The 20,666-nt window shown below is 45.3% G+C and overlaps 1 protein-coding gene across 2 annotated transcripts in view; it reads right to left on the reverse strand.

Moving 5' to 3' along the window:
- LOC138510440 (phospholipid-transporting ATPase ABCA1-like) overlaps positions 1 to 20,666 on the reverse strand; it is a 2,356,352-nt gene that overhangs the window by 323,083 nt on the left and 2,012,603 nt on the right. For both annotated transcript variants that reach the window (XM_069626098.1, XM_069626099.1), the window contains exons 41-42: positions 20,125 to 20,245; positions 17,099 to 17,161 (exon numbers count right to left, since the gene is read on the reverse strand). In XM_069626098.1, coding sequence (XP_069482199.1) covers positions 17,099 to 17,161; positions 20,125 to 20,245 — 184 coding nt within the window. The remainder of the gene's footprint in view (positions 1 to 17,098; positions 17,162 to 20,124; positions 20,246 to 20,666) is intronic.

A 20,666-nucleotide genomic window follows, 5' to 3' on the forward strand; every position in this document is an offset into this window, starting at 1 on the left:
AGTGTTGGAGGTGTAAGGATGCAAGACTTTAGTATTGAGGAGTTAGTTGAGGGATGAGGGGGTGGGGAAAGTGGGCAGGGGTGTTTTCACTACCTTGCTTTTGGTGATAGATTTCAATGAGATTAAAGTTGTGGACCAGTGCCACGTGAGAGAGGTTCCATGAGCCAGCCTGATGTCCTGCAGATGGTAGTGCCAAGAATTTTGGAAAACCCTTGTCGTAAATTAGCATAAAGGTTTCTGTTTTTAGTTGGTTGCTATAATTTTTAATTTATTTCAAAGTGGTTGTTTAAAAAGCCCAGTCTTGAGCTGTTTCCTGAAAGTCAAGTGGTTCTCCTCCAGGCAATGATGGTTGGATAGGGGTTTCCACAGTTGTGTGGCTAGAACTGAAAAAGAGGAACGTCCTTGCCAAGTATTGTTGAAGTTATGGATTCTGGAAGAAATGTAGTGTTGAAACTTACCTCTGAAGGGTGAAGGGCACACTCTGTTGTATGAACGATGAGCTTTGCACAAGGATTTGAAATGCACCCTTTTACCGGTGGTTAGCCAGTATGTAATGCTGGCTTGATCATTTTAAATTGTTTCAAACTCCATTGTATAACAAAGTTGTATTTTGAGTGTCCACCTATTTTTACCTCCACTCCAGAGATGGAGGTATGAATTGTAAAACGTCGCAAGAAGTTTGTTTGTTTATTTATTTATACCGCGCGCCAGACCCTGAGGTAACTGGGCGCCAGAGACTTGAGGTAGGTTACAACATGATAAAGGTATACAGTAAAAATAGAGTAAGTGCAAATGACCGGGTTAAAAAGTGGTAAAGCGAGGAGCAGACATCAGGAGAAATGCAGCAGTGATATCAAGAGTCAGTGAGTCAGACAGCTGACTCTTGCCGGCTGCCCAAGACTTCGCTTTTGCTCTGAAGGTCCAGAAGGATGGTTCTGATCTAAGGTTCACTGGTATTTCATTCCATGGTTTCACAGCTAGGACCAGGAAGCTGGAGCCGCCTGCTTTTTTTAGTGAGAATTTGGGGATGTTTAGGCAGTGAGAATGTGCCGTTCTAGTAGGTCTGGCTTATATGCGTTTGTTGAACTTGTCTGCCGGGTACTTAGGGGTGGTGTTATATAGGCATTTGTGGATGATGGCTAGTGATCTGAGGGTGATTCTGTCTTGGATCGGGAGCCAGTGGGCATCTTGTCTGAAACTGGAGATGTGCGAGTGCCATGGGATACTCAGTGCGGCTCTGAGGGCATTGTTCTGCAGCACCTGCAATTTGTTCATATTGCGCTCTGAGGTGCCAAGGAAGAGCGTATTGCAGTAATCGATTTTTGATAGTACTAGTGCTCTGGCAAGGGTAATGCAACTGGATGCCGAGAGGAAGGATATGCAGGCATTGATAAATTCATTAGTATAGGCCGTGGAGGAGGCTGTGGCATTTACTTGTTTTTTGAGGGAGAGACTAGAGTCCAAATAAACCCCTAGGGTTTTGATTTCTTTGGCGACTGTGATTTTGGTTACCATCAATGTTGATAGATGCGCAACGGGGGTCGAGTTTGTTTAGCCGTGGTTGGGAGCCGACGAGAAGGAGCTCAGTTTTCTCGTCATTGAGGCAAAGGCCATGTTCTGCCATCCACGCTTGGATCTCCAGGTAGAAGCTGTTGATCTGAGCGGAGTCCTCTTCATAGCTGCCTGATAGGGTGATGAGAACCTGCGTATCATCAGCATAATTTGTGTATGTGACACCCAAGTTATCTAAGCAGTCGAACAATAGCTTTGCGAAGATATTGTATAAGGTCGGCGAGACGCACAAGCCTTGAGGGATGCCGCAAAGGATAGGGATAGGTTGGGCTGAGGCACCCGGTGAGAAGACCCGGGTGGTTCGGTTAGTGAGGAAGGATTGGACCGAGGCGGTCGCCTGGCTGGAGAATGCAGCTGAGGCCGTCAGATGTTCAGTGAGGATCTGGTGGTCAACAAGGTCGAAGGCTGCTGAGAGGTCAAGCAGCAGGAGAATGGCTAGATTGCCCTTATCCCTTGCCTCGTACATCTGGATTTTTAGGTCCAGAAGTGCAGTCTCTTTTCCATGTCTTGGCCTAAAGCCAGATTGTCTAAGTCCCAGAAGGTTGTTTTCTTCCAAGTGCTTCTGGATTTGCAGGTAGGCCACTCTATCTAAGATTTTTAGAATGTAGGGGACAGTGGTGATTGGCCTATAATTAGTGGGGTTGTTGGGGTCTAAGTTAGATTTTTTTAGGAGGGGCATGACCCACGCCTCATTGAGGCTGCTGGGGACAAAGCTTGTATTGAAGGAAGCGTTGATTAGTGCTGTTATGAACAGGGCCAGGTCATTGGCACCTTTCTGGATGATGGAGGCAGGGCATGAGTCCCCTTGGCATCTAGAAGCCTTGATGCCTGTGATGATACTTTCCACTTCTGTGGTAGTGACAGGAATGAAGGAGAAGGTAGGGCAGGTAGGAATTTTGGGAGTGGAAGTAGGTGAGGAGTTAGCATTTTTGGCCAGGCTAGACTTTTTCAGTTCGATTTTGGATTGTAGCATGGAGATTTTGTCTGCTAAGGCTTTTTGTATTCTCTCACACCAGTCTGCATCTTTCACGCAGGTTTCTGTAGGTGTAGAAGGGGACTCAAGTTCCCGGAGGATAATGAAGAGCTCTTTTGTTTTGGATTTGGCATTGTCGATTCTGTTATCATAGGTCTCTTTTTTGGCTCTGAGGATGGAGGTTTTGTAGGTTGAGTGGTGGTAGTATGTTCATTATTGAGGATGGAGGTGGAGCAGTTGTGGTCCGCCAGCCAATCAAAGGTCCTTCCTTTGTTATGTGTAGGGGTTTTGATTCTGTGTTTAAACCCTAGTTGAGTGATGGAGTTTTCCAGAGAGAGCACGTTAGTGTCATTGGGGTCGCCAAGGCCTAGGTTTAAGTCTCCCAGTATAATAATTTGTGAACCTGTTTTGGTATTATTAGTCAGGAGGTCGGAGATCTCTTCCTCAAATGAGAAGATGGGGCCAGGCAGCCTATAAATGAGGTGCATAAGGATAGTTTGAGCTGCTGATAGTTGGAATATTACTGACATAAGTTCAGCGGATCGGAAGGGGTTGCTCTAAGGCCAAGGGATGTTTTGGCAATGAAGGCTACTCCCCCTCCTTTACCCGAGTCCCTGTCATTCCTTAATATAAAATAGCCCTCAAGGATGGCGAGGGACAGAGCAGGACCTGCTGCTGGGTGCAGCCAGGTTTCAGTGATAGCCAGGAAGTGAAGGTTGTTCGAAGAGATAAGGTCTGCAATGTCGAGCACATGGGCGACCACCGACCGAGCATTGATGAGAGCATCTCTGATCAGAGGGTGTTCAACTGAATCCATTCGAGTGGGCTTAGTGTCTCGCTAGGCATGATTGCCTGTTTAAAGTCTTTATTGGCGAAGGACAAGGTGAGCGAGTCTGTATTGAGTAGGGGAAATATTATGGCTAAGATTAGTGATGATCTACAAAGGGCTGCCATATAGGCACATTCGGTAGTGGGCACAATAAATAATGGGTGCATTCAATAGTGGGGAGCTAGTAGGCTAGCCCCAGTTAATATAGGCACAGTTAGAGGCGTGCACAATCAATAATGGGAACATTCAATAGTGGGGAGCTAGTAGGCTAGCCCCAGTCAATATAGGCACAGTCAGAGGTGGGCACAATCAATAATGGGAACATTTTATAGTGGGGAGCTAGTAGGCTAGCCCCAGTCAATATAGGCACACTCAGAGGTGGGCACAATCAAAAAAAGGGTGCATTCAATAGTGGGGAGCTAGTAGGCTAGTCCCAGTCAATACAGGCACAATCATAGGTGGGCACAATCAATAATGGGAACATTCAATAGTGGGGAGTTAGTAGGCTAGTCCCAGTCAATATAGGCACAATCACAGGTGGGCACAATCAATAATGGGAACATTCAATAGTAGGGAGCTAGTTGTCTAGCCCAGTCAATATGGGCACAATCAGAGGCAGGCACAATAAAAAAAAGGGTGCATTCAATAGTCGGGAGCTAGTAGGCTAGTCCCAGTCAATATGGGCACAATCATAGGCGGGCACAATCAATAGTGGGAACATTCAATAGTGGGGAGCTAGTAGGCTAGCCCCAGTCAATATAAGCACAATCATAGGCGGGCACAATCAATAATGGGAACATTCAATAGTGGGGAGCTAGAAGGCTAGCCCCAGTCAATATAGGCATAATCAGAGGCGGGCACAATCAGTTAGGAAGGCTAGAGGTAATGTGGAAGCAAGCAGCGTCTACTCACATTAGAGTTACACTTGCGATATTTGAAGCTGCAATAGATGATTCCTGGAGTGCCGGTGTGTGGCGCATGGTAGGATAAAAAGGGTAGAGTCCATTGCCCTGGTCCTGACAGGCACGGACAAGCGTAGGCCTTTGTACTCGCGGCCTTCGTCAATGGAGGCCTGCTTCTGCCTCCGGTTGCAGACGGTGGCCTATGGAGCCGTTGCTCCGTCAGTTGCTAGGCAACCAAAATACACAAATTGAGCACCAGTGTGCTGGTGTCATGCCCACGCTGCTGGCGCACGCATTGGCAACCATCATGGACTACTTGGTACTCATTTATCCTCCTAATACTCCTTGAACAACTCCTTTTCACGCCTTGGTCTTTTATTTCCATTTGCTCAACTTTGGTTCTTTCTTATTTTATTCAATTAACTACATTTACCATAATGCACCTGGCTGCAGTCCTCAATTCCTGGCTACTCTCATTCATCGTTATTGTGACCACAATCGACAGAAGCCCTAGCGGCCAGTGCTGCTTTCGCCTGCTCAGGACCAGAGAGGGAGGAGGCAGATTGTCTTCAGGTGTGCTGCTACAGGTGCTGTCAATTAGCCTGCCTCAGAACAGGGCATGGCTGTATATAAGCAGCTGCCTGAAGGAGCACAGTGTCTTGCATCTTGAGTTCTCCCCGCTCCTGTTTGCCTTGACCCTTTACTTTTTATGCTGTTCCTGTTGCTGCATTATCCTGTTTTGTTCCAGTGCCCTTTCCGGGCTCCCTGCCTTGCAGCCGATCACACTCTGCTGCCTTCTACCTACAGCCCTTGTCCTCTGGGTTTCCTGCCTTGCAGCCTATTACAGTCCTCTGCAGCCCTCTACAGTCAGCGGCCCTGCTCCTCTGGCCTCACTCCTTGCTGCCCTGCTCCTCTGGGCTCCTTGCCCTGCAGCCTGCCTCACTCCGGCTGCCTACAGTCCTTGTCCTCTGGGATCCCTGCCCTGCAGCCTACCTCACTCCGGCTGCCTACAGTCCTAGTCCTCTGCAGCCCGCCTTGCAGCCTGCCTCACTCCGGCTACCTACCGTCCTTGTCCTCTGGGCTCCCTGCTCTGCAGCCTGCTTCACTCCGGCTGCCTACAGTCGTAGTCCTCTGCTGCCCGTCTTGCAGCCTGCCTCACTCCGGCTGCCTACAATCCTTGTCCTCTGGGCTCCCTGCCCTGCAGCCTGCCTCACTCCGGCTGCCTACCGTACTTGTCCTCTGGGCTCCCTGCCCTGCAGCCTGCCTCACTCCGGCTGCCTACAGCCCTTGTCCTCTGGGCTCCCTACCGTGCCGCTTGCAACATTCTGCTGTCTCCAAGCCCTTGTTCCCTGGGCTCCCTACCTTGCAGCCTGCACCTCTTCGCTGCCTACAGCCCTGCTCCTCTGGGCTCCCTACCTAGCGGCCCTATTCTTTTGGGCTCTCTGTCTGTCGCCTACTACTAATCTCTCTCTGTCCTGTTCTTCTGGACTCTCTGCCTTTCAGCCTACTACAGTCCTCCGCAGTCCAATACAGTTTGCCTGCACCTAGTGCCACTCTTGACTGCAGACCTGCTTCCTACTTTGCAGCCTTCTGTTTTCCTGACTGCTGCTCCTTGTTCTCTTCCTTGAGTCCGCTGTACTCCACCTTAGGTTATCTATTTCAGTCTAACTGCCTTTTCTTCATTTCCTTCTGCTAGATTGCTCATTGACTTCCTTTTCGCTGGATATTTCTGTTCTTGTCTTCTCATGTGTCTTATGTAATCCCTTTGTACAGAGCTTGCCTGTTGGTTTCCGGCAGGCAACCTCTGCCCCTTCCCTTGTCGCGTTTTCAGTGTTACACACACCCACTGCTGTTGCTCCCAGCCATGAGCATACAGTGTGGGCCTCTGTTATAGCAATCTGTGCAGAAGGCTGGAGTTTCCTAAGGTTCGTGGAACACTCTTCCCCATTTCAACATACACCCCAAGAGGGAATCCAGTTTGTTTGTACCTTTGTATCTTTTGCCCCTTTTGGCTCACAGCTACTGTTTCCTACTCTTCTTTCTTGTTGAACTTCCTGCTGTGTGTGCTTATCTGCTACCTTACCTCAGCACAGCCACCCAAACCCTACTTGGGTACCCTGTGCCACTCTTGACAGAGTGCCATTCCTGACAGCTGGCGGCCATCATAGGTCGCGGGGGGGTTCGGGAGCATGCCGCGTGGCAATGAGGGGAGCAGAAAGGCCAATGCGGCACAGCCCTCAGTTGTGGGGTGGGGTGAGCTGGTCGTCACGGAAGGCAGCTGTCTGGAGACACAGAAGGCAGCGAGCAGGGTGATGCAGCTGAGAGGGAGCAGCCTGTGATAGATTTTACTTTACAGAAGGGAAACAAAACCCTTCACTTCAATACAGGGAAACACTATATTTTTTAAATCATTTTTTTATTGATTTAGTTGAATTTAATCAACCTTTCAATGTTATTTACAACCTATTAAAAATCTTTTCAATATACAAAAAACAAAAATATTGACTTTCTAACGAGTACATAATAAAAATCCATAAACCATAACACTTATGATATCTTATGAAACAATTCAAAAGTATGACGAAGCAAAACAAATATCCTAAAAGAGAAAAGAGCAAAAATTAAATGGAATACAATAGATACAAAACAGCATGGTCATCATAAAAACCCGATGAAGACTGCTTATATAGCTTCGCTTTCCTTACCCATTTGTTAGCCTATAAGATTGGTGAAGTCAGCACACGGGCAATGCCAATGAAAACTTCCTGGTTTAAGGCCTTTAGACAGATTTGATTTCTAGTTGTAGACTTTCCAAGAAATTAACAGTGGCTTGTTGTATAGGCAAAAAGGAACGACCCAAGATTATAGACCAACACATGTTCCCCTCAAGGCTACCAAAATATTTACAGTACTTAGCAAAATGTATTTGTCTACGGTCTCTTAGTTCAGGGCACTCGGTTAACAGATGTTCTAAGGTTTCTATAGACCCAAGGTTGAGGCAGTAGCGACAGATGTTGTCTTTGGGCTGTAAAAGAAGCTGCTTTATCAATACCTCCTTTGTGTGCCATATGTTAAAACGTAGGCGTAGAATCACAAGGCTGTATTTCACTGTGGGAGCTCTCTCTTGATAGCAAGGAAGAGTACGCACTTTCCGTGGAGGAAACCTATGAATGTCGCCCCCTTCATAATGCATACGCAACTCACAGGTGTTCATCCAATCGGCATGGTATAATTTCTCTTTGGCCTTATTGGGATTAGAGATCAAGAGTTCAATAGATGTATCACAGGTCCCAACAATTTGCCAGATTTTGTTAACACAGCTAACCATAAAACCGTGTTTGATGGAGAACATATAGGCAGATAGTGATCTTAAAAAGATATCAGCATTAGTAGATATTAGACATTTCCTAAATAGGGAACAAAGTCTCCAATTATATAGTGCATTAAGAGAAACCAGACCCAGTTCATACCTAAGCCAGGCAAGGGGACACAGACCGGTAAATGGAGAATTAGTTGCCTGAATTTGGCTTCCCATTGATCAAATTGGAAGCAGGTGTTAATTGGGCGTGTCTCTAGCCCATTTAATAGAGCTGGCGATGCCTTCTGAGTCCAATACAGCCAGGCTGGCCTGATGGAAAATTTGTCATATCTAAACAGGATTATTTTAGTTTGCGCTATGGCTGTGTCTAGTTTCTTCTGCACCAGTTCAAGCTGACCTTTTGGATTGGGTATGCCTTCAAAGCACATGCCCAGATATGTGTAGTGTGTTACTATTTGTAGTGCTACCTGATTAATTGACCACTTAAAGCATTGGGTGCCGGCCCTCGTGGGTGCATATATGACAATCTGCGTTTTCTGTGTATTTACTCTAAGTACGTTTTGTTGAATATACAATTGAAAAGCTATCAAGAGATTTTGGAGACCCATCTGTGTTTTGGAGATTAGCACAAGGTCATCTGCATACATGAGTGCCTTAATGGCAAGACCTCCCAATTTCTGTGAGTCTGGAATTATTCTGTCGAATACATCTCTGAGATCGTATATAAAATAGTTGAAAACAGATGATGCCAATAGACACCCCTGTTTCAACCCGCGTGCTGTCTGGATGGGTGCCAAAAGCACACCATCCATTGAGAGGCGGACACGGATGGATATTTCGGAATGTAGAGCACAAATGATTTCAAATAGTGTGGTTGGACACTGATCTCTCACTAGTTTGTCCAGTAGAAGTACTCGAGAAATGAAATCAAACGCAGAGTGCAAGTCCACGAAAGCGAAATATGTCACTTGTTTGGTGGCCTGACACTGTGCTTTGATTGCATTCAAGCATAACAAGTTAATTTGAGTGCCCATGCCAGGCACAAACCCTGTTTGCGAGGGATCGCGCAGCTTGTTTTTTTGAGTCCAAGCGTTAAAATCCTGAAGCACCAATTTTGTGAAGATCTTGCCTGGTGCATCCAACAATGCGATGGGCCAATAATTTTGAGGTAGCGAGCGGTCTCCCTTTTTAAAAATGGGGATAATCACAGAGGTTTTCCAAGACAACGGGATTGTTCGTGTCCTTACTACCAGTTGGAAAATTTGATCCAAGATTAAGGCCCATTCCACAATGTTGGCTTTTAGTGTGACATTTGTAATGCCATCTCGGCCGGCTGCCCTTGATGTGAGTGTCCTTTATATGAGATCTTCAATGATTTTTGGCAAAAACTTCAGAGCCCATTTCTCTAATGAAGATTGCTGTACCTGTTTGCCCAAAAAGCACGGATCGGCATATAAGGTGGCAAATTATTCAATCTATTTGTGTTCCTTTACAGCCATCAGTTGTGCATCGGCTTGCAAATTACAGGGTTGGTTATTTAATAAAATCCACATCTGAGCTGAATTTTTATTTGCCATCATACGTCCCATATGCTCACTGTCTTGTTGGAACATGATGTGTTTTCTAGATTTAACCCAATTTTTATATTGAAATTTTGCATTATTTAGCTCTTTTAGACATGCTGGGGCACCATTGTTATGATGGCTCTCCTTTGTCGCCTATATGGTGCACGTTGTACTTGTAAATCGTGATCAAAAACATGTTTGTATTTCAGACAGTCTTTTGATAGAATGGTGACTGAATTAGTATGTGGTAGTAAGAAATCTGTATAATGTACTGGCTTGGCGGCCCTTTTTTCAAGGTGTGTCGATAGACTGACACCTTGGTATCGGACCAGTTGAGACGAGTTTTTGAAGAATTAATGGCTAAGATTTGGTTGGCAATTGATCTTTGATTCTGGTCGTGATCTCCCAAGATTGAAAGTGATAAAAGCTTATGATCACTATATTGTAATTCAATCATCTCCAGGCTCCGAACCTGTTGAAACAGGTATTTATCAACATATATGTAATCAATTGTGCTTGTGCTAGAATTACGAAACCATGTGGTATGTGCAGGGATGTCCCCGCATACTGCCCCATTCACCATGTGGAACTGTCTTTCCGACATGGAAGACATCCAATGACGAACATCTTTGGGGTCCCTTTTTGAATTCCAACAATCTAAGTTCAGGTTGCCTAGAATAATGGTGTAGGTTATATTGCTGGTGGTATTAATTTTGTAGAGAATGCGCACTAGGCCATTATAAAATGCCTCATCTGACAGCGCCGCTGGGTTGCGGTATAAATTTACTAGGGCTATTGTTTGAGAGCCATTCGTTATTTTTACCAAACAAATAAAGGCACTTTCAACTGCCCAGTCGGTGATGGTGAGGCCCATTTTTAAATTTATCGCAAACAACAGCCCTGAGGATGGTCTGCCTCCAGTTGGTAAGGCAGGTAACAGAATGACATCAAAACTATCCCATATTGGTGTCTCGGTCAACCACGTTTCTTGTAGGGCAACAATATGGAATGTTTGTGGGAGATTGGATAACGAGGTTTGTAGATGAGAATGCCCTCTTGAGTTCCAGCTTGCAATATTCAACTCTGTGGTGGCAGCTAACAATTGTGGTTACGAGCGCGCCTCCGAGGGAGCCAGGCCATCTCTCTTCTCAGTAGAGTGGATGCTTTGATATATGTTTAATTTTGGAGCAGAACTTTGAAAAAGAGGGATTATTTGCTCAGGGTCTTCCGCTAAAACAAAGCCCATGCCGAATAACCTCATTCTCTTGCCATATTTGATTGGCCACCACTCCAGACGGCATCCACAACCGTATGATCGAATTTGATATGTCAGAGATAAATTCGAGTTGTGCTATATCTTGTGAGGACACATCACGAAAGCGCTCACATCACTAAAGATGTTAAGAATGCTTCTTCGATTCAGCGCATAGGCCGGAAAATTGCCTTCTCTACATTTCAAAATAAGGGAGTGTGAGCTTCCAGGCCTTTGTTGTATTGTTTTGTTTGAGACAGGCAAAGTCGGAGCAATAGAGACATTACTCGGACGTGAGGCCTGCATAGTTGTTGATATGTTGTTAAGCATGGGGCCTAGGCCATAGTCGCTCAGAGTGGCAAATGGAGGAGAGGGTTTGACTAAGCCACTTGCCCCTTACCTGGTTTGATAATCTGGAATCAAGAGGGACATTGGTGGCGCTAGAGCCGCTGTATGTTCTGCCAGGTAGGCATCTATCATTTGTTTAATTGTCGCGGTAATGACCTGCAACTGTCCCCCACCTGTGGCTGTTGGCATCTCTCCTGGCTGGTTTAGGCCAACCATATTTTTAGTGTGGGGCTCAATCAGAGTTTTTGATTTTTGCGATTGTGAACATTCAAGTGAGGCTACAAGACTATTCAATGACGAGTATACAGGAGGTGGAAGAGGCAGGTGAACTACCTCATCAACATCCTTAGGATTAATGCTGTCATGTAAGTTTTACTTTGGACAACTTTGGAATCAGATTGCCGGATTGCTCACTGGCAGTGGGCTTGCATATACCAGCCAGCGGGACTGTACCACCAATAGCCTGAAAAAATGCATTTAAGGTGTTTTTGTGGCCTCTGGCTCCTGGTATGTTCTTAAATTTCTTCATCATGGCCCGGGGCCCCTTTAAATGCAAACATGTAGGTTTTTTCCTTTTTGCTGCCTGACAAACATTAAGAGTGATAGAGGGGTTTACCAGGGCTACCTCCTCACCACCGGGCTGTTCTACAACAGACGAGAGATCAATGTAGGAAGCATCTTGATTCACATGTACTACCTCATCCGCTGTGAGTGGAGCAGCCAGGTGAGTAATGTCCACAATGATTGGTAAAGGCGGCACGTACGCCTCGGCCGCTTCAATACACTGAGATCCCAGGCCCAGCATTGGTAGGTCAACAATATTCTCTGTAGACATTAAGTGTGGCGTTCTTGATTCGCTACCAAACATCTCCAGTTATGATCAACGAGAAGCTGATAATTGGAATTGATCCCCCGTGTTATATCGGCTAACAGGACAGCTTGTTTCTCTATTCTTGCAACTAAGGTTTCAAACAGCCTAAATAAACTCAAGACAGAAGTGTTAATGGCTGTTAGGGCTAATTCAAACATAGCAGGGTTAGTTGGACCAAGGGCTTGAATTTCATGTATCACTGGCGCATTCCTGTGTGCCCTAGACGTGGGCTGTGCAAAGGAGGGCAGGTAGATTGAGAGAGCGAAAGAGTGGAAGAGAGTGCTACTACAGCGTCTTTGAGCACTTCCAATTCAACCATGATGGAAATCGGAGACTCACACTGGCTGGCATAGATTGAGATGCCCGAGCTATCTTCCAGCTATGTGGGGAATGGAATGGGTGATAAGGCCTTAGGAGAGGAAACGGCATTTTTCATGCAATTTGCCCTGACTGAGTCCAGAAGGGTTTGATCAGACATGGTGCGTCCATTACGCGGCTTCGCGGACAAGGAATCTTGTTGTGCCGTACTTGTCGGGTACAAAGAACACACACCCTGTCTGGTTTCAGATGACGGCATAGTGCACGTTGTGGGTTTGACAGAGTTAAATTGTGAACTCACCATGTTCAGGCCTTGAGTTGGTAGACTTGTGTTAACTGCTGTTAAAAAAAATAGTATGTGAAGAGTGGCAAGGTTTAGTTTGTAACACCACTGGAACTACAGTTGCATTTGCAATGCCCACCGGCATGCTTGATTTTAAGGTGTACATATTTGAAGTCGTACACAAACACGACCAATATTATACAGTATAAGCAATATGGCACCAACTTGCAATCAATCTCAAACCTTAATAGAGCAATCGGAAAACAGCTACCAGCGCCCTTAGGCCGCCCGCCGCACCACCGCGGCAAGCCGCAAAGTGGTACTTAATTGAGTACTTGCCCGAGGGCACGAGTGCTGTGTGCGGCGGGCACATTAAGTAAGCAGTTGATAGTTCAATGGGAGCCATATCCCCGGCACTCCAAGGGGGGACAAGTGTAAATGCAAATGCTGCTTGTCAGTCACTAGGAAAAGCAGAAACAAAGGCGTCAGATAGGCATCAGCAGTTGCTTTAAGGTGACGAGTCAGGGCACTCCGTCTATGTTTCACTGTTCAGCCAGCAGACAAACAAACAAAGTCACCTTGCAAAAGCCTTGTAGAAGTCGTGGGATACACAAAAACAGCAATCCAGCAGAGGAACAAAGCAGTACTGAATCGAGTACTTGGCCGAGTGCGCACGTGCTGTACGCGGGCGGGCATGTTAAGTAAACAGTTGATAGTTCAATGGGAGCCAATCCCCGGCACTCCAAGGCGGGACAAGTGTGAATGCAAATGCTGCTTGTCAGTCACTTGCAAAAGCCTTGTAGAAGTCGCGGGATACACAAAAACAGCAATCCAGCAGAGGAACAAAGCAGTACTTAATCGAGTACTTGCCCGAGTGCGCACGTGCTGTACGCGGGCGGGCATGTTAAGTAAACAGTTGATAGTTCAATGGGAGCCAATCCCCGGCACTCCAAGGCGGGACAAGTGTGAATGCAAATGCTGCTTGTCAGTCACTTGCAAAAGCCTTGTAGAAGTCGCGGGATACACAAAAACAGCAATCCAGCAGAGGAACCACTGGCAACGCTGTACTTAATCGAGTACTTTCCCTGAGCAAGTACACTATTTGAATTTGGTCATGGAGAATCAGTGAAACATGAGCATATAGGATAGATATCCTCTCACCACTTTTCCTACCTAATCCATCAAAGAGTCAAAATTGACCATGCTGGTGCATTAAATAATAATACAGCAGTTGTAAGAACCACAACTATGCCCATGTCCACTCAACATGAGGATGAAATTTGATTAAAAAAAAAAAAATTAAAAGAAGCTGTGAATTGTTGGCATTCCAATGATGGGATTTCAGGACATCGAAAACGGTTAGCACTGTATCAGTGTTATGAAAAGACAGATTAGCATCACCATTGGTACCTATTTCCCTTCATCTTATTTTCTGCAGGGAATACATCAGGCGCTCTAATGAGGACGAGGAACTAGATGGAATAACTTAAGACCTTGCAGACCACGTTTTTGTGGAATGCTGATTGTTTTGCCAACAGCTTTTGTTCAGTTGAAGGCCTAAAATTGCTTTATAAATGGGACTTTAACAACCCATGCAAGAGTTGTTATGCGGTGCTACCTCACAAAAATGTGTTTGGAAAGCTTTGCTCGACCTCATCCATGTTGTGTTTTCAGCAGTAGTCCTTTGTAAAGGTTGTCAGCGGTGGCATTGTCAAAGCAGCTCTCAAGACACCTCCAATTGGAGACAAACGTACTTTCTCATAGGCTGTCCTGTTAAAGGTGCTGTGGTATGATAAGTTCAAGTGATTGAGATGCAGTGTGAAGATGGGTGATGCCCTACCCACATGCATACACATGCTGAGCGACGCAAGGTCTCGGGAGGATAGCTCAGGGGCAACGTGCTAGCCTTGGAAGCAAGAAGACACAGAGCACCACAGGTTCAATCCCTGGGTCCGCGCTTTGAAACCTCTGGGTATTAAACGCGTTTAAATAACCTATCATCTATCACCATTCCAACACATGCTCTCCCATCTTCCCTCTAGCACAATCTGACAGCCACAAAGCAAAAAACATACGTACATATCCACATCCATCCATGCACAAACCAACTATCCACCCACACTTACAAACTACTAATCATCCATTCACTAACCTCTCCCCAAAAGTCGCACATCTAATCGTCATCCATGCAAGGGTATCACCCACATACATGGCAGACCGTATTGAATAGCTTTAGCATTGGAAGAGGGTTATGCATAATGTGATTGACAGTTAGTCAGGACTGCTGTATTGTAACACACATTTGCCATTAAGTTCAGGATGTGCCTGCACCATATCTACATAGGATTGTGAATGTTAGCATCTGCCACACTTAGATGGAACTTGAATGTTAGCATCTGCCACACTTAGAATTGAGAACATTAGCCTGCGCCGTATCTAGATAGGATTGTGAATGTTAGCATCTGCCACCTAGAATTGAGAACATTAGCCTGCGCCGTATCTAGATAGGATTGTGAATGTTAGCATCTGCCACCTAGAATTGAGAACATTAGCCTGCGCCGTATCTAGATAGGATTGTGAATGTTAGCATCTGCCACCTAGATTTGAGAACATTAGCCTGCGCCGTATCTAGATAGGATTGTGAATGTTAGCATCTGCCACCTAGAATTGAGAACATTAGCCTGCGCCGTATCTAGATACGAATGTAAATGTTAGCATGTGCCACATATAGAATTTGAGAACATTATCCTTTGCCGTATCTAGACAGGATAGTGAATTCACCAATGTTAGCATGTGCCACACTTAGACGGAACTATGTAGGTCAGCATGTTAAATGTCATATAACCCACTAACCAACATAAGCTAAAACTCTCTGCATACTTATATCACTGAAAAACTCACACAACCATCTCTCGCACAACAAGCTGCACACACCACACCACATAAGCTGCACCCACAGCACACGCAGACTGACACCGATCCAATACTTGCACCAAAGCTCAGCACCCTGTGTCCACCGAGTTGAAGCTGCCAACAGTATACCACCCCTCTCACTATCCTAATCCCTCTTCACCTTACTAATCCTTCCCACCTTCTCGTTTACAGATCCACCAGAGTGAGTGGGGACCAATTCCATTGGTGACGGTGTGCTATATAAGCACCTTTAACATAACATAACATAACATATCATGTTAATAGTATCCACCTGCCATTGGGTGCTTAACAATGTTGCTGGTGTCTTATTCAGTAACCAGTTTCGAGTTTGCAAGCATTCATTAGCCTAACTCCATCACTTACTATACAAGTCCTCAAGCAGTATGTTACTTGAGTGTATATACTTCTATATTTGTAAAGTTACTTTAAATGCTTTGCGGAAGTCTGCCATTGGATGGCTGTAGATGTGAGTGAACAGGGTTACAATTGAGCAATGTGGTTGAAAAAGAAGGCCTTAGAAGCTGGTGTGGGGAAAGTTAAAGTAAATGTGGGTCAGCATATGATTTCATCATTTTCGTACATCACTTTTTATAATTTAATTATTGGAACTTTCACAGTTCAAGTGCTACTTGTAGATACTGGTGAGTGATCACCCTCATCAAGAACTCTAAACACTATCACCAGGGAAATGCATTGCTATTCCCACATCTTGAGCTAAGAACACATTTCTGGAAAGTAAGTATTACACATAATTTCTAATAACCCCACTTTATATTTTCAGAGTATCTTGTTTAACAGGAAACTCCAATCATTATTTTTGGTATCCATGTAAAGGTTCCCAAACATCAAAAACGCTGATGCCATGATGTCTTTTCTGACCTCATATACAATCCATTAAAAAAGGATATGAAAACAATAAAACATACAATGAATACAGCCAAGTAACAGTGATACAGCTGTTACATTATGAAGTCTGTTTTAGGAAACAGCAAACAGAGATAGAGGAATGCCAAGACAGAGGGAACAGTAGAAAAAGAGAGCAATAGAAAAAGGGTGATGGGGGAGAGCAAAGGAGCGAGAGAGATAAATAGAGAGAGAGGCAACAAGAGTAAGAGAAATTGAGAGAGAGATAGGGAGAGAGAGAGACAGAGAGAGAGAGAGAGAGAGAGAGAGAGAGATATGTTTCAGTGCTGTTACAATCATGGAAAGGGAAACTGGCCCCTGTGCCTCATGGATGGCAGGGAAATGATTGATGCCTCCTCAGGCAACAAGGCATGTTGACACTCCCGCTCTATGAATGGGGTTTGATTTGATGTTTTCAGGCCCCTGGGGCCCTCTGGCTGGTTGTTCAATCGACAACTGCCTTGACTTGTCATATTAGAGAACACAACCTTCTGGAGGGTGTGAGCTGAGCTGGGGAGCCAGGGAAGGCCAACAGTCGCTGTAGGCTTCCCTAAAGCAAAGGGTACTCTTAGGAACGGATTGCCTTTTTAGCATGCACCCTCTTGTCCGATTCAACTGGCCATGGGTTGGACATGGGAGCACATTCTTCTAAACCAGAGCCTAAAAATGTGTGCCTCCCCTGGATTAGTCTGGCACGCACATTAACAGAGTGCACTGGACCCCCTATGAGGGCATATTCTTGGGTCAGTGAACATTTGAATCGGTCAACCATGTATATTTGCGGGTCGCTTTTTGGGGAGCTCTTCCAGGACTAGTCTTCCAGCAAATCAAAAACCCCTCAATTCCTACAGCAGAGCAACGGGAGCAAATACTGTGCACGTGTTGGATATTGCATGAACTGCTTCCTACACAAAATGCTTTCAGATGCCTTCCCATTTCCATGATGTGTCTAAATTGGTAGCATATGGTGTTGTGACATGTGCAAGGATAATTCGATTTATATTAACAATATGCAGAATTCTATTTTACCTCGGCTGGAGGGACACCCACACAGATTCTGCAAACAGCGGGCTTCTTCTTTTTCCTGTATATCTGATTGAAAGTTATCAGAGAACAATATGTTAAAAAAAACAGTCATGGCTGTAACTTTGACAAGCAACTTCAAACTTTTCCAAATTCCTGAATATTGCTGCAGCTAAAGAGTGCGTCATGAGTTTTGCAAGGTGAACAGGGAGCCAGAAGCACATAGCAGGCGTTTCCTGCCTGTTGAGTGATTGCTTATTCAGAAGAAAGAAATCAAGCCATCATGAGGCCAACAATGTAATTGGCACAGTGTATAAGTAGCACACACCCAGAGAGTAATGGCAATCGCCATGCAAAAGAGAGACAGAAAATAGATACATTTAACTCAAGCTTAAGCACATGCTGGTATTCCGTTGAATCCTAGTGTGGTTTTTAAATAGATGCATTCATTGCTACCAAATTGAATGCGGTGCATAAGTATTCATTGGGCCACATTCCGAGTTTGGCAGTCATTTGGTGTTAATTCTGATGAATTACCACCAGAATCGGCACCGCCACTTGGTTTCATGGTCTTACCGCAGGATAATAAGTCGGTGTAGGGTGGTGTTAGTCACCATTTTTGGAGTCCATAATCATCCAGTTTTTGGCGGAATTGCCACAAGCAGTAATTCTGCTACGATCATTTCTCAGATTTTTTAAGGAAAAGTGGAGGATTTTCCTCCCATCTCTTTGCTGCCTGTAAATCCTACACTTTTCCTCCAAACTCGGAATTCAGCAGTGCAGTGAAAATTGCAGTAATTCCGTTACTGCCCAAAAGAGAGGCGGTGACGAAATTGCCACCACTTTTCTACTGCACCGCCAAACTCGTAATGAGGCCCATTGTGTTTTTTTTGTGAACGGCAGATTATTACACAAGACTCCATGCACGGCACTGGATGGCCTTTCAAAGAGGGGAAGATAATTGCGATGAAAATAGCAAGGTGTTCATCAATTCACATGATTTGATAAGGGCAAGATGGTGGTCTACCGCTTCCTGATTGGCTGGAGTGATATTCAGTAGAATTTTACATGGAGACCTCGTGAATCAGGAGAGGCACCGTAAATGGACACCTCTCTCGGACAAGGAGAACATGGAGCTAAAGTAGGTGCCATCGTGATTGCTCGAACTGTGTCCCACAATTCTCTCTCTGCTTATGTCTTCTATGGGAGTGTGCCTAGAAGAAAGATGGTATTCTGAGCTAGGCGCTGCAGCACATGCTTTTCATGTGGTAGGGTGTGCTTACATCTGTCTTCTGCTTTTCCAAAGCTTTGTGGCTGTCTGTTTTCCCTCTCGTTCATGGTGACCTTGTGACCTGGTAGAAGAGTCCATGTTGGTGCATGTGTGTAGTAGCACAGCATGGCCACAGAGATGGCACGTCAGTGCAGCAGCACACTAGCAACATAACCTGCAAAAGGTTCACCTCTTTTTGGAAATCCTCAAACCCAAGCAGGAGCTGTGGCCGGAGTCCCACGAGAGGCCCACCTAGTATCTTTGGAAGGGCATGAAGGTGTGACGAATAAGGGACACAGAGGTGTCAGGAATCCCAAGGTGCCACAGTCAACTCTCAACAGGCCCACAGGCCCATGGGCCTTATTGGGACCCATTAGTACAGCGGTTAGTGTGCCCCAGTTAGAAGAGCCACACTAAATCCTTAGGGGAAGGTGGCAGAGAACAATCCTGAGATTGCCACGGTGCAGGATCTCAGTATATTCCATGGATCTCACGCGGGCATGTATGAAAGTCTGAGGTGACCACAGCTAAGATTTAGTGCATCACTATTATGGACCTGTCTGTGCTATTTAAAGGGCAGTGCCTAGGTACACCACTGGGCATAACCCAGTAACACGTTGTAAGCTTTCTGCTGAATACCTTAATGGATAACATTGAACCCCATGAAGGTGTCCTCTACTTATCTTCCCTCTGAAAAACAGGATAAATTGACAATGCAGAACCAGTCACTGTATCCCACAGACAGCTGGACTGGTGTTGTTGTGGCACACCAAAGATCCAAAGCCTGACGTCCCCTTGCATGGCACTTACGGGGATCTGAAGCAGGAGGTGGCACAGATCTCCAGTAGAGTCGCAGCACTGAGTCAGAGGAAGAAACCAGTCCTGGATACTGGTGCAACACCTATGGTTAGGTGTGAGTAATTCATAGTGACTCACATTGCTGATCCTTCTATGCGTCTCACTCTGAAGGTGCCACAATCTGCTGTTACAGTGACCTGTAAGGGGGTGTTAAGGCCCTACAGCCTAGTTTCAACACACTGGTCCCTCCATGGACTAAAGAAGAACCCATAGGAGCTGTTGCCCTTAGACCTCCTCTAAATGCCAAGGAGAAGAGAAATGGGGATGCAGCATCAGGAGAATAAGGTGCACAGGGATGTGATTCTGTTTAGGCTTTTGAAGGTTCATTGGGTGGTTTGTGAAGTTCTAGAGGCTTATTTCATGATGAGTTCGGGCTATGTATTCCCTTGTTGCCCATTAGGGTATGCTTCATTTTTTTGTTTTTTCAACACTGTACACAAAATGGCTTTGTTTGAGCTATGTGCCTTTCAGATCATAGAGAGAGGGTTGGTGAATCGCACAGCCAAAGGAGTTCCTTTGCAAACACGGCTTTGGGCAAAGACTAGGGCAAAGATCTCTTAGCTTTAAACTGTGTTTAACGCAGCTGTATTGTGCTAAATACCAATGTTATACAATGGAAAGTGGTATCTGGTTTTAATATGATCAATACACAGATCTTTTAGGGCATCACATGCAATATGGATGGCCAAACACAGGGGTCTCACGTGCTGCATATTGGATCACATGATTTCGATTCTTGGGCATTCATCTATCAAGATTTTAATTACTAATTTGTTTAATCCTTTTCTTTCTCATCACACATCCTCATGCACATCTCAGTTTTTGATTGGCTGGCTGGGTAAAGAAAGCAAACCGCCCAAATAAAGTCCAGAAAACTTGCCAACAATAAATCTCTCCATATTACCTTTGTCAATTCACAGATCCTCAGAAGATCAGACTGCCCACCTCCACTCAGAATCCGGGCTCGCTCCTGAGAAACATCTTGGTCTTCCTCCATCACCGGCAAGGAATCCAGTTTCACAGGCCTGTGGAATATAAACACTGGATTCAGCATAGCCGTATCATGCCTCAAAATAACCAACGCATGAGTGCAGACTCCCATAATCAAAGCAAGTGTTGTGTGTGTGTGGCATTTGCACTGTGTTTGATGGACATAATACAGTGCATGGAGACGTGTTATCAGGTCGCTGCTTCACCAGAAACTTCCCACTTGAGCATGGGGGCAGGTTTCTTTAATGTACAGAGCAGTGATGTACCACGTCACCTGTGTGTGCTTGCGTGTCAGGGACGACTTGACTCAGTAGGAATCAGGTCCACCGTCCGTCAAACTGTTTGAATATAACATCACTCCAAAAGTATAGATAAACAAAATGTCCAGACACAGGTGAGAGTGACCTGGTCGGGCCATACTAATCCCTATCGGCTGAGGCCATAGTCTTTCAAACA

Source organism: Ambystoma mexicanum, chromosome 6p (assembly GCF_040938575.1).
Source record: "Ambystoma mexicanum isolate Mex_15411 chromosome 6p, UKY_AmexF1_1, whole genome shotgun sequence".
Classification (NCBI taxonomy): domain Eukaryota; kingdom Metazoa; phylum Chordata; class Amphibia; order Caudata; family Ambystomatidae; genus Ambystoma; species Ambystoma mexicanum.